The sequence below is a fragment of the Rutilus rutilus genome (genome assembly GCF_951802725.1).
Source record: "Rutilus rutilus genome assembly, chromosome: 1".
NCBI classification, from domain to species: domain Eukaryota; kingdom Metazoa; phylum Chordata; class Actinopteri; order Cypriniformes; family Leuciscidae; genus Rutilus; species Rutilus rutilus.
The window spans coordinates 37,838,242-37,852,512 of NC_140209.1; the positions used below are offsets into that span (position 1 = coordinate 37,838,242).

Genomic DNA, 14,271 nt, shown 5'->3' on the forward strand with positions numbered 1-14,271 from the left:
CTAGTGGAAACTGCCTGATTTATTTCAATACTTCATGAACATGACGATGTGTAACTCTCCAACCACCCTTTACTTAGGCAGTGAACTGTGAAAATAACATGGTACGCAACCTTTAGGCGTATTGCTGACTGAAATATTGCTTTAGTACAATAACCAATACAGTAAAGTACAGTATAACACGTACTTATAGTTCATCTGAAATGACTAAGGTTTCTGGACTAGGGTGTGCATTTATTGCGTCTTTTTTTTGCATGCCTGTGACAGTATTATTATAAAATCACTTTACATCTTACCAAAATATCTTACTTGCTGTCTAGCCGTTGATCTCTGTAGTTTAGTATAATAGAAGTGTTATTGTGTAGGTTGTGAATGTGAGTGTAGAAAGAGGGGTTTTGCACTCTGTTCTAGATTCGGACCAAGAGCAGGAAGTGGTTATGCTTTAAATGTTAGTGTGGTCTGAATCGCACTAATGGAGGACTACGTAGACACATTTAGTCAAGAAACTAGAGGTGCACATATTTAGATCTGACACTAAAATGTTAATTTCGAGACAGATTCACTTCTAACCACTATTTAACAGACAAAAGCTGTAAATAGTCCCACTGCCACCTGTTCACTGCCGTCTAACAGGAGTGTGTGTGTGTGTGTGTGTGTGTGTGTGTGTGTGTGTGTGTGTGTGTGTGTGTGTGTGTGTGTGTGTGTGAGAGAGACAGTGCAGTATCTGAAATCAGAGCATTTCAACACCTACCATCTTTGCTTGAATTCATAACTTTTTTTTCTGATGATCATGAACAAACACAAGATGACCGATCATATTTACAGTAATACTGCACCACTTTCCAAAGAGAGGCCTGAGGCTACATTTGAATGTAAGTGATTCCTGCTGTTTTTCATTTGTGCATAAACTGTTACATTGTGTAACCCAGCATGTCATATTAGGCAGCTACAGTGATAATACACTTACTCTGCATTGTTTCATTATGCATATCATTGTTGTCAAGCTTCAATCATCTTTTATTTTATGTTAATAAATCAGATGTTTTATCATGCCAATATGAAGATTATTCACAATATATCCTTCCTAAAGGCTCTTACATTGTCAAGTCACTTTTATTTATATGGCGCTTAACACAATACAGATTGTTTCAAAACAGCTTCACAGTAATAAACAGTAGCTAAACAACATTGAAGCAAACTTATTCAAATGAGACAAATTCAAAATCTGCAGTAAAGCAGCTCTGCACAGTCAATATTATTCAAGTCAGTTCAGTGTTGGTTCAGTTCAGTTCAATAACTGCGTAATCAATTATGAAACGAGTTCAATCCAGCTATAAAGCAGCTCTACATAAAACAGTGGTGTCATTATTATAGTTTGTTCTCATCCAATAATGTCAATGCAGTCAGCGGATAATATTACTGAATATTAAGCATTGGAAAAGCGAAAGAACCCAAACTCCATCAGGTGACAGAAATGAAAAAAAAAAAAAAAAACTGCGGCAGCTCTCCTCTGGCCGAACTGAGTTGATTTGTGTTCCATGTCTCTTTTTATACATGTATTTACGTGTATTCTGTAGGTAACAGATCAAGTATTAGTATCCGGGTTCTTCTGACTGTTCTCCTCTTCTTGTCTCTGCTGGCTAATGGTGTGTTGTCATACCTGTGTGAGTGTCCACAAATTTCATATACACACAAACGAAACCCTGTGGTACATTTTTACTTTTACACTAGGCATTATTTTCATAGTATTACTGATTATTTTTTGTTTTTACAGTTTACAGCAGTGGAACAGATCAGTTAATGGGATGTGGGACAGAAACAAACTTCTCAAAATCAGGTGGATGAAATCCACATTGTCTGCTATTGCACTCATAATATTCTGTTTTCTTAGTTCAGTGCAAATAAATGAACGATGAAAGACCAGAGGTGTCATGCTGACTGATCATGTGTTCCTGACAGTTTAAAGTCACTATGAAATCAAAATGGACGATTCTTATTTTTAATGGAATATTGCAGTATTTATTATACATGATTTATCTGTGCACATATATATTTTTTTAATTCGTGTGCTCTTATAATCTGTAATCAGAATAACTTCCCCTCCCCCTTGCAGCGACATCTCTTCTCTTCTCCGATGTCATATACTGGCGTGAGGGCGGGACAATCTTTTTGAACATTTCTATCTTTTGAACTTTTGTTCTTGTTCGAGAAGCTGTTTCAGTCATATATGTAAGTGTATATACATACATAATATATATATATATATATATATATATATATATATATATATATATACAGTGAGGAAAATAAGTATTTGAACACCCTGCTATTTTGCAAGTTCTCCCACTTAGAAATCATGGAGGGGTCTGAAATTGTCATCGTAGGTGCATGTCCACTGTGAGAGACATAATCTAAAAAAAAAAAATCCAGAAATCACAATGTATGATTTTTTTACTATTTATTTGTATGATACAGCTGCAAATAAGTATTTGAACACCTGAGAAAATCAATGTTAATATTTTGTACAGTAGCCTTTGTTTGCAATTACAGAGGTCAAACGTTTCCTGTCGTTTTTCACCAGGTTTGCACACACTGCAGGAGGGATTTTGGCCCACTCCTCCACACAGATCTTCTCTAGATCAGTCAGGTTTCTGGGCTGTCGCTGAGAAACACGGAGTTTGAGCTCCCTCCAAAGATTCTCTATTGGGTTTAGGTCTGGAGACTGGCTAGGCCACGCCAGAACCTTGATATGCTTCCTACAGAGCCACTCCTTGGTTATCCTGGCTGTGTGCTTCGGGTCATTGTCATGTTGGAAGACCCAGCCTCGACCCATCTTCAATGCTCTAACTGAGGGAAGGAGGTTGTTCCCCAAAATCTCGCAATACATGGCCCCGGTCATCCTCTCCTTAATACAGTGCAGTCGCCCTGTCCCATGTGCAGAAAAACACCCCCAAAGCATGATGCTACCACCCCCATGCTTCACAGTAGGGATGGTGTTCTTGGGATGGTACTCATAATTCTTCTTCCTCCAAACACGTTTAGTGGAATTATGACCAAAAAGTTCTATTTTGGTCTCATCTGACCACATGACTTTCTCCCATGACTCCTCTGGATCATCCAAATGGTCATTGGCAAACTTACGACGGGCCTTGACATGTGCTGGTTTAAGCAGGGGAACCTTCCGTGCCATGCATGATTTCAAACCATGACGTCTTAGTGTATTACCAACAGTAACCTTGGAAACGGTGGTCCCAGCTCTTTTCAGGTCATTGACCAGCTCCTCCCGTGTAGTTCTGGGCTGATTTCTCACCTTTCTTAGGATCATTGAGACCCCACGAGGTGAGATCTTGCATGGAGCCCCAGTCCGAGGGAGATTGACAGTCATGTTTAGCTTCTTCCATTTTCTAATGATTGCTCCAACAGTGGACCTTTTTTCACCAAGCTGCTTGGCAATTTCCCCGTAGCCCTTTCCATCCTTGTGGAGGTGTACAATTTTGTCTCTAGTGTCTTTGGACAGCTCTTTGGTCTTGGCCATGTTAGTAGTTGGATTCTTGCTGATTGTATGGGGTGGACAGGTGTGTTTATGCAGCTAACGACCTCAAACAGGTGCATCTAATTTAGGATAATAAATGGAGTGGAGGTGGAAATTTTAAAGGCAGACTAACAGGTCTTTGAGGGTCAGAATTCTAGCTGATAGACAGGTGTTCAAATACTTATTTGCAGCTGTATCATACAAATAAATAGTTTTGTGATATTGTGATTTCTGGGTTTTTTTTTTTTTTTAGATTATGTCTCTCACAGTGGACATGCACCTACGATGACAATTTCAGACCCCTCCATGATTTCCAAGTGGGAGAACTCGCAAAATAGCAGGGTGTTCAAATACTTATTTTCCTCACTGTATATATATATATATATATATATATATATATATATATACAGTACTGTGCAAAAGTCTTAGGCATGTTAATACCCCCCCCATGTTAATATAGGCATTGTATATATATATACACACAATATGGAATATATATTCCCTATTGTATATGTACTTCCTGTCACAATAGAGTAGAAAATACCACAATTTCCATTTTTTAATTACTTAAACAGACCATTTACACCTGCTATTAACATCTATCTCAGAGGATCCAAACATTACACTTTTTCCCCATATTCCCCTTAAGAATCACTTGAGTGCAGACATCAAAGTAGTCTTAATATTGCTTAAGCATTGATTAATGATTTTCAATGATGTCTTCTGATTCTGCTCGTTTCAGTGGTATTATTATTAGTGTGCTTATTGCTTTGTAATTAATGCATCTCATATGAATCAACTAGAATTGATTCATTTTTGTTACATCTGAATGTATTTTATATTTATGTATGGTATTTTCTGGTTGCAATTTATTTTATAGTATGTGGACTTACAGTATACTTAACCAAGAAAGTACTGAGTAATAGAAGATACAAGATTTAAGGTTAGGTTAGGTTTAGGTTGAGGGTTTTTATATTATATTGTCATTGCCCAGTCTTTATAATTACAATAGTAGGTACGTAGTATGCACAGGTAGAATTAATGTAAAATAATGTGTAAATTATATTCATATATTGATGTTTTTTTCAGCAATAGGCACTATGGATTTTTATAAATCTCATACAAAAATAGTAAAATGCCATATTTACTTATAGTTTATTTTACTCTTTCTTTAGAATACCTTACATTTATTAATGTAGGCAGGTTTTAGTTTTCAAAACGGCTTTAATTTGTGGCAAAAAAATATGGGAAATGTTATCAAAGTTTAAAATACAGTACAAAAACATACTTTTAAAGTAAAAAAGTGTTACAAAACACCCTAGGTTTCCATTATACTGGTTACTCAAAGGGTATGTTGGTTTACCATTGTGCTGACACTGTTTGCAAGAATCTTGCAAAAGAGTATAATTTGAATTTAGAAGGATTATTAAGTCTCATTGGCCATTGTTATAAATGTCTTGTGACTGCTTCAAAGTGTTGCTGCATGATTCAGCATAAAATCCCTCATTTCCTGCACAAAAGAACCATTGTTGAAATTGTGTTACTTGGTGACTAACAATCACAAAATAAACAGGAATTCAAATTGCATAATTATGGACAGAAATGGGAAGTTCCAGATTGTTTACATTTATTCTCTTCTCTTCTACCCTAGTCTGTACAGTAGTGATGGCAAACTAGTATTTTCTTATCTTGCTAATGTTGCTATTTACAGCTAGCCGAATATTAGAACAACAACTTGCCATTCAAATCTGAGAGTGCTCCACCTGAATAACAACCAGAGCTGTGCAGAGATCTTTGTAATACGCTATTGTTGTATATTTGCAGCTATAGATCTGCCTTTAAATACCACAGTCAGTGCAATCTTGAGTGTTTGTGCATGCGTGCGTGTGTAAGAGAGAGTTCCATATCACATAGACAAACTGTATGAGTCACTGCATGATAAACTGATGTTATCTCTGACAATGTAAAAATGTTAGAGAATAAAACTACAGATAAATAAAAACTATAACCCTAAATGGATTTGTATATCCCAAACACTGTTGTGGCAAATTCAAAGTCCTCAAATCGGGTCTCAAAGAATTTCTCAGAGTCGAAGTTCCAGGTCTCAGAAGAATTAACTTTATTGACAAGCAACAAAGTGAAATGCCAGCTGGACACCTGTACATCTGATTTGCAATAGTCGAACTTCAGGCTCATCACTAGGTATAGCCAATCAGCTATCTTTTTCTTTTTTGCCCTGCCTTGAGATATTGTTACTGTTAGAATCCTCTTTCCCAGAGACATCTCTTTATTGGTGGAAAAAATCTTTGGCCACACCCATTTTTAAAAAGTATCTCAGGTAACATGATTCCCTGCACCTGCAATGTCCTAGTGCCATCCATCCTTTTTAATTAACATGTTTTTAGTACCATCTTATCAACCACCTATACACATCTTCTCTCTGAGCTTGTTAGATACGTTCCCATCCTCACAGACCCTTAGACCTGATTTAATCTGATTTAAACACAGCAATACAGACTTTTACATGAGGCAAAGGAGAATCTCCAACAACGCCTAATAACCTTCTGACAGGAAATGACGACAGGAAATGATGAAAGCAGCTGAACCCCTCATATACCAAGTCAAATCAGAGCAGTTCTCTATTTGAAAATCAGCAGTAGGCTCACAATGCCTGAAAATATTTACATCAATTATTTTCAAAATCACAGATCAACAGAGAAAGATCAACGTAAGTGCTTTTTTCCCACCCTAATTTATATTTTATATAATCTGGGTAAATTTGCAATGTGCCTAGAAAATCAGATGTGAATAAATATGTTTCAGCAATTACATAGAATTAATATATTGGTATTGTTTAGATTTGTAATTTCCATCAGTGTTATGACCTTAACATTAAAGGTTTTCTGTTATTTGATTGATTTTCTTTCTCTTCATGTTTAACACTCAACATCATTCACATTTTAAATCTGAGAAGTCATAAAACTTTGTGGTGCTTTCAATTCCATAATTCATGTCCTATTTACAAAAATAATTCCAGAATGAAAAATCTTATAATACAATTATAGTTGAATATATATAGGCTACACACTTTTTTTTTTTTTTTTTTTTTTTTAATGATGTGAATTGAATATTGCTCTCCAAATTATTTTCAAAAATGCAATTCCTTCGCTAAAATGCATTCTCGGCAAGCTTTATGAAGGAGTTGGAGCTGGAGTTGTGTGCAAGGATGATTATTTCAATGGGCTCATGACATGACCCTGTGGGACCCCCTTTTGGGAATGAGAGCTGACAGTGTTTGGTTGGCCAAAATGACCTGCGATCTGCCTGGCAGAAAATGCTTTAGAGAACTAGTGCTTTGTTTATTTACTTATTTAGTTCAAAGGCTATTAATTTCTCTACTAATAATGTATTTTCAGAAAAGGAGTGTGTCAACAAAAAGAGAGATGGTGTCTGTATGGTAGTTCTTCTCTCTGTTCTCCTCTTCCTGTCTCTGCTGGCAAATGCAGTTTTGGCTTACCTGTGTGAGTATCCTCATGTGTCAGAGTATCGGTTGTGTTTGCGCTGTGTATCAGTTTCTCAATACTATTTTCTGCTTCACAGATTACACCAATGACACAAATCAGTTAATGGGATGTGAGCCAGTGACAAACAGCTCAAACCTAGGTTTGTAAAACACATTTTCTTATTCCATTATTTATCAAAGTATTTCATATCTAATTCATTTATCATTTAAATTAATTGATTGACTTTTTAAACATTTCTTCTGTACACTACAACACAACGCAGAAGTTAACAAGCCATCACTCCCTTGTACTTATAAAGGTATGTCATATTATGGCCATTCAACATATTTGGCATGTGTATGGCCTTATAATCATTATGTGTGCTACTATGTGTTTTCTCTGTGTATGTTCTAGTTAACAGCACTTTTTAATGTTTATCGGATGTACATGTTTGTATGTTTCTTTAAATTGGACAATTATTAATTCTGCTGTTCAATGAGAATTTTTGCACATATAAATAAAAACAGAATAACCTGTCACTTCAGGTTTGCCAGAGAAGTGGGTCCAGGACAAGGGCAGATTCTATGTTTTCTCCAATGACACCATGGACTGGGACAACAGCAGAGAACGCTGTCAGGATCTGGGTGGAGACCTGGTCATCATCAACAGCAGTGAGGAGCAGGTACATATAATTTAAATAATTTGTGGTTTTGTTAAAGCTACGATTGCTTGTAGAGTTTCATGGACAATGAATGATCTACCTAATTATCAAGTCATATCTACTGTAAGCACCAAAATATTATAGAAACCTAAGGGTGGGTATCTTTTGACTTGAGACAGCAACCACTCTGAACGAGAAGGTGCATAGGTCTAAAAACCACGCAAAACACTTTATTAACCGCATGAAACACTCGGTTGCTAATTATAGGCCTACTTTACCTGGGTTGCACTGTACATGCTAAATGTCATATTTGAGACATATGTCTTTTTTAGGAATTTCTTGCTCAGCAAACAGTCATTTCTAAGGCATCGGGGCTCCACTGGATTGGTCTGACTGACCGCCAGACTGAGGGGACGTGGCTATGGGTGGACAACACCCCCTTAAACAGCAACCTCTCGTAAGTGCCGTTTTATTTCGAAATCCGAATGTGCTTTAAATGGCCTCGGTTTGATGGTACAAGTTATTTAAAGGTCATATGGATTTTTGACACACTTATTTTGTCCTGTCAGATGGTGGATCTTCCCTCCTGACGATAATGATAAACATGATCCCTCTGGTGAAGACTGTGCTGTATTAAATGGACGTTTAAGAGGAGAAAAATGGGGAGATATTTCTTGCTTGAAAAAGGAAAGAAGCATTTGTGAGATTCCATGTTCTTGATCAATGCTAAGGCGTCTTTCGTGACTTTCAATATCACGGTTCATTGTATTTTATAGCCTATGGATTACACTGTAGAATCTGTGTAGCTCTTTATAAATAATACATTTGCATTCTTTTTGTTATATGCACTGTCCAATTGTACATATGTCATTGTCTTTAAAATATTATGCACTTTCTTTACAGCAAGACATGAGTGAATATGTACAATGGAAATAGCACTAATGCATGTGTGCTTATGTGTATACCAAATATATAATTTTAATCTTTTTTAAAGCCTCTATTTAACATCTTTTCTAGAGGCCCGTCTCCAGATCTAAGATGTTTAGAATATCTTACTACATGTCTTTTGCCCCCTGGTGGATCAACCAACAATCTTCAAGTAAAAGGACTCGCAATATATACAGAAGTGGCCAAAAGTGATGTCCAGAAGGGGATATTCGCACAATGTTTCCTTTTAATGACACTTCAGGTTCGACTAAATCAAAATATGAGGAGTTTGTTATATTAGGAAAAAGAAAACACTACACTTGGCTTTAGTATTAAAATGACAACATTTGGCAAGAAAAACTCCAGCATATAATTAAATATGGGTTTTATTGTATCACACAAAAAAGGCATAGAAAAACAAAGATCACAGGAAATAAAGCATACATTGACTGCAATGTAATCAGTTATTAATATTTAGTTTGTTCTTCCTTGTTTTTTTATTACAGCAGGCATTCTCCTGGGTAGTGACTCACTAAACCTTGCTCATGTGTCATGCTTAAAGGGATAGGTCACCAAAAATGAAAATTCTGTCTTTAATTATTCACCCTCATGCCTCATGTAAGACATTCATTCTTCTTCGGAACACAAATGAAGATCTTTTTAATGAAATCTAAGAGATTTCTATCCCTCCACTGACAGCTACGCAACTACCGCTTTGACACTTGACAAAGGTCATTAAGAAATCGTAAAAATAATCAATATCAATTGAGCGGTTTAGTCCACATTTTCAGAAGAGACTATGGTGAACAATTTCATTTAGACTTGAACGAAAGTCTTGCGGGTTTGGAACAAATGAGGGTGCGGAATTAATAACAATTTACATTTTTGTGTGAACTATCCCTTTACCGTTTCCAAAGTTGAGCTTCGTTGGAAGACCTGTGGAATACATTGTAACTGATATTTCAAAATTCATATTTACTGGACATCTTATGCTTTTATTTTATATTTTGTTCATGCTTTCATAGAAAACCAAGTCAAAAATATACACTAAAAAATTTGTAACACTCCCAAATCAAAAATTTCAATTGACCGATAACATCTAAATTGGCCCAAGTTAAAATCTGTACATTTAATTTTAGAATTTACAGAATTTCACTTGGGCCAATTGAAAAATTTAGATGTTATCGGTCAATTGAAATTTTTGATTTGGGAGTGTTACAAATTTTTTACAGTGTAGAGGAATGCCTATGTTTATTGCAATCATCATTTGTTAACTGCAAAAGTTGCCTTATATTTTACAATCAACTTTGATGTTTAAGTCATTTTAACTTGAATTACATTAAACTGGCTTAAATTGATGAGATAAAGCAATTGTAAAAACATATGTTGTCATAAATTATTGATCATATATTTTTTTTTACAGTGTAAAGCATTTGTATTATGCCCATCACAGTCAAATTCATTAAAAAATAATTGAATCAAGTATATTTTACTAAGATATATAAGAGGGAACTATTAAAAAAAAAAAAACATTTATCTTTTTGTGATCAGTTTTTTTTTTTTTTTTTTTACCAATACAAACACAACAGAGAAAACAGTGAAAACACAATTAGGTACAGTCTGTTTCTAGTCCTCTTTACAATGCCAAGATCCAAAAGAACCAACAAAAGTTCCTCATACTTACAGTAATAACCGTTATCTAAACAACTGGATATGTTGGCAAGTAACCAACATGTCATCAAAAGTTCCAATCCAAAGGTATTTAATAAAATAATAAACTCAGATAATCCAACACAGTGTAGCAGCGTGTCTACACACAAACAATAGCTGACAATGAACAGACAACTTAAGTAGGCAATGATGATGAACTAAAGAGTAACAGGTGTGATGATCAAATGAAATACCGTGGTAACTGATAAGAGCTGTAAACTTAAACAAAGGAAACAGGTGACGGATGATAAACAAACTCAAAGCCCATGAGAATGAAACTAAACTAACAAGGACTAAATATGTGACATGTATTGATGAATGTTTTTTGTTTGTCTAAAGGTCTGTGCTTGCTGCTGCGTTATCACCATCACGCCTATTTGTGTGCACTGTGTACAGCAAGAGGCCTACAGTTCAGTAAGAAAGGGATGAAAAAGTATGCTTTAGCATGTTTCTGTCTAATGTAACATATTACATCAATATGGAATTAGAGTAAGATTCCAACAATGAGGGAAAACCATAAATGGCATGAAACACAAAAAGCATTGACCACAGATAATCTTTTATCAGTCATTGTTTGAGATGATGCCCCCAACAACTAATAACCAAGTGACAGGAAATGATGGCAGGAAACATCACTACTAACACCCAGCCTGAATTAACCAGATCCTCTCTTTAGTTCTCATTTCTTTACTTGCAGAAGATGCCTGAAGCTATTTATTCCAACACTATTCCGAGAGCCATCTCAAGACCAGCTCATGAAAATAGAAGTAAGTGCTATTTCGCAACTTCATTTTTGCAAATTAATTGTTTCAGCAGCTTCATTTTACTTAAACTTTTTATTTTATTGATTTATTATTAATATATATGTATATATATATGTTGATAAGAGAGATGATTTGTTTATTTACTTATTTATTTCAAAGGCTATTAATTTCTCTACTAATAATGTATTTTCAGAAAAGGAGTGTGTCAATGATAAGAGAGATGGTGTCTGTATGGTAGTTCTTCTCTCTGTTCTCCTCTTGCTGTCTCTGCTGGTGAATGCAGCTTTGGCTTACCTGTGTGAGTATCCTCATGTTACATGTACACATTACACTGCAGTATGTATGTTGACTACAAGCATTGCATTTAATTATCATTATTAGTAGTAGTAGCAGTAGTATTTATTTATTTATTTATTTATTTTTTACATTTGCAACAATCTAGCTATATTTTCCTCACATTACTCATTTCAAACATGGGTAACAACACTTTACAATAAGGTTTCATTAGTTAAAATTAGCTACAGCAATACTGTACAATACTTCTACAGCATGTTAATTTCAACATGTACTAATACATTATTAAAATCAAATGTTGTATTTGTTTACTCATGTTAGTTTTCAGTGCATTAACTAATGTTAACAATGAACAGCTGTATTTGTATTAACTAACATTAACAAAGATGAATAAATACTGTAACAAATGTAATGGTCATTGTTAGTTCATGTTAGTTAGTGCATTATCTAATGTTAATGAAACCTTATTGTAAAGTGTTACCCAAACATGTTGTTCACTGACACTATTATCTCCTTAGGGAACAAGTACACTCACTTTGATAAAAATGTATTTGTGGTGCCAAAATTTTAATGGTGCCAAAAGTGAGGGACAGTTGTAATTTTTGTAAAAAAAAAAAATAAAAAAAAAAGGTTATATATATACACTACCAGTCAAAAGGTTTGGATCGGTAAGATTGTTAATGTTTTTGAAAAAAGTCTCTGCTGCTCACCAAGGCTGCATTTATTTGATAAAAAAAAAAAAAAAAGTAATATTGTGAAATATTATTACAATTTAAAATGACTGTTTTCTATGTGAATATATAGTAAAGTGTAATTTATTCCTTTGATCAAAGCTGAATTTTCAGCATCATTACTCCAGTCTTCAGTGTTACACGATCCTTCAAAAATCATAATAATTTGATGATCTGATGCTCAAGAAACATTTATCATTATTATCAATGTTGAAAACAGTTATTTACATTTTTATTTCAGGATTCTTTGATGAATAGAAAGTTCAAAAGAACAGCATTTATCTGAAATAGAAAGCTTTTGTAACATTAAACACTAGCGTTCAAAAGTTTGAGGTAAGAATTTTTATTTTATATTTTTGGGGAAAGAAATCAAATAAATCAATACTTTTATTCATCAGGGATGAATTAAATTGATCAAAAGTTACAGTAAAGACATTTATAATGTTAAGATTCTATTTCAGATAAATGCTGTTCTTTTGAACTTTCTATTAATCAAAGAATCTGTTTTCTGTTTTTAACTGTTTTCAAAATTGATAATAATATAAATGTTTCTTGAGCATCAGATCATCATATTAGACTGATTTCTGAAGGATCATGTGACACTGAAGACTGGAGTAATGATGCTGAAAATTCTGCTTTAATATCACAGGAATAAATTACACTTTACTATATATTCACATAGAAAACAGCTGTTTTAAATTGTAATAATATTTATATATATATATATATTTATTTTTTTATTTTTTTTTATCAAATAAATGCAGCCTAGGTGAGCAGAAGAAGTTTTGACTGGTAGTGTATAAAATAATTTTTACATAACCCATTGAAATGATTTGTGTTTATTCCACTCTTTGTTCAGATTACAATGGATTTTTTAAATATTATTTTCTGTTCTATCTGGTCATATATTGTTTTGTAATGGTTTTCTGTAGTTTCCTATAGACTATACTATAAAAAACCTATTGTTATTCATTTAGTCTATAAACTGTGGGTAAAAAACTCTAATTTAGACGTCTCAAATCAATTGTTTTAAACTCAAATATCAAGTGTGACTCAATCTTCTAACTCTCATGCATTTTTATACAACATATATTACATAGAAGTTCAAACAAGTTTTAGTTGTTCATATAACCCTAAATACTTACTACTAATATATTGTAATATGAAATCTGTAATGTTATATGTGATCTTATTTGTATTACAGATTACAGCTATGGCCCAGAACAGCTTTTGAGTTGTGAACCAGTAACACACTGCTCTTATTCAGGTAGACGAACTCCACATTCTCTCTTTTTACATAAAACAATGTTTATTCAGAATAACATTTTTAATTTCCTTTGTTTTTATGTTAGATGTTGACGACAATGCTCAAATCAAACAGATCTTTTACAAGGACATGGAAAACAGATCCAACGTACAGCAATGTCCAAAAAAAAGCAAGTCAATGTATTACTTATGTTCTTATGTATAAACACATTAGTAACATACATCAAATATTTTAGTAAACACTGGAATATTTTCAGACATGTAGAGTCAGCTGCAGAATAAGTCAGAATAATTTTTTTACACTACTCATGTTACACAGAACAGTTTTGTACCCCACACTATATTGAATATATAATTCAAAATGTAGTTTAGGGCACTGATATTAAACATTCAAATACTGTCCCGCAAGATTTCCCTGCGAAGTGGGTCCAGGACAAGGGCAGATTCTATGTTTTCTCCAATGATACCATGGACTGGGACAACAGCAGAGAACGCTGTCAGGATCTGGGTGGAGACCTGGTCATCATCAACAGCATTGAGGAACAGGTATAGATATATAATATGAAATCATTAGAACATTTAATTTAAGATGAAAGATGTACATTGAACTTAAATGAAAGAAGCTGCAGATTAAATAATCTCTGTCAGTCTTGACAACTAGGAATGTTTGGCATGGTATTGAACAGAGTTGATATTTTTAGTCTTGGCTGAATAAATCTGCTACGCTGTTGGTCATTGCTGCTGAAGAGTAAGTACGGGACTTGCTGCTGCCAATACATACACGCCATGCTGCTGTGAGCAAGTAAGACATGCTGCTGCTGTACAATATAGTGTACATGAATTACCTATAGCAGATCTATACAGGTGGAGCTGGGGAAGGTGGAGG

At 34.3% G+C, this 14,271-nt stretch overlaps 2 protein-coding genes and 1 long non-coding RNA gene across 4 annotated transcripts; all 3 read left to right on the forward strand.

Moving 5' to 3' along the window:
• The first annotated feature begins 732 nt into the window (after nucleotides 1-732).
• On the forward strand, nucleotides 733-1,908 carry LOC311306483. The gene is made up of 3 exons (XR_014630167.1): nucleotides 733-869; nucleotides 1,575-1,661; nucleotides 1,772-1,908. It is a non-coding gene; the product is annotated as an uncharacterized lncRNA (long non-coding RNA).
• Nucleotides 1,909-6,145: 4,237 nt separating this feature from the next.
• Nucleotides 6,146-9,091, forward strand: LOC311306463 (CD209 antigen-like protein C). The gene is made up of 7 exons (XM_084434877.1): nucleotides 6,146-6,257; nucleotides 6,946-7,050; nucleotides 7,130-7,192; nucleotides 7,316-7,351; nucleotides 7,578-7,714; nucleotides 8,026-8,150; nucleotides 8,263-9,091. The coding sequence occupies exons 1-7, from the start codon at nucleotides 6,197-6,199 to the stop codon at nucleotides 8,411-8,413; spliced, it is 678 nt and encodes a 225-aa protein (XP_084291003.1). The 5' UTR covers nucleotides 6,146-6,196; the 3' UTR covers nucleotides 8,414-9,091.
• Nucleotides 9,092-10,515: 1,424 nt separating this feature from the next.
• On the forward strand, nucleotides 10,516-14,010 carry LOC311306472 (uncharacterized protein). Of its 2 annotated transcripts, none has more exons than XM_084434889.1 (6): nucleotides 10,516-10,744; nucleotides 11,028-11,097; nucleotides 11,288-11,392; nucleotides 13,324-13,386; nucleotides 13,472-13,555; nucleotides 13,795-14,010. In XM_084434889.1, exons 1-6 carry the CDS (start codon nucleotides 10,649-10,651, stop codon nucleotides 13,935-13,937), a joined length of 561 nt encoding a protein of 186 aa, XP_084291015.1. In that variant the 5' UTR covers nucleotides 10,516-10,648; the 3' UTR covers nucleotides 13,938-14,010. The 2 variants fall into 2 exon arrangements, with proteins under 2 accessions (XP_084291015.1, XP_084291016.1); XM_084434890.1 differs by having other exon boundaries at nucleotides 10,566-10,763.
• The last annotated feature ends 261 nt before the right edge of the window (nucleotides 14,011-14,271 follow it).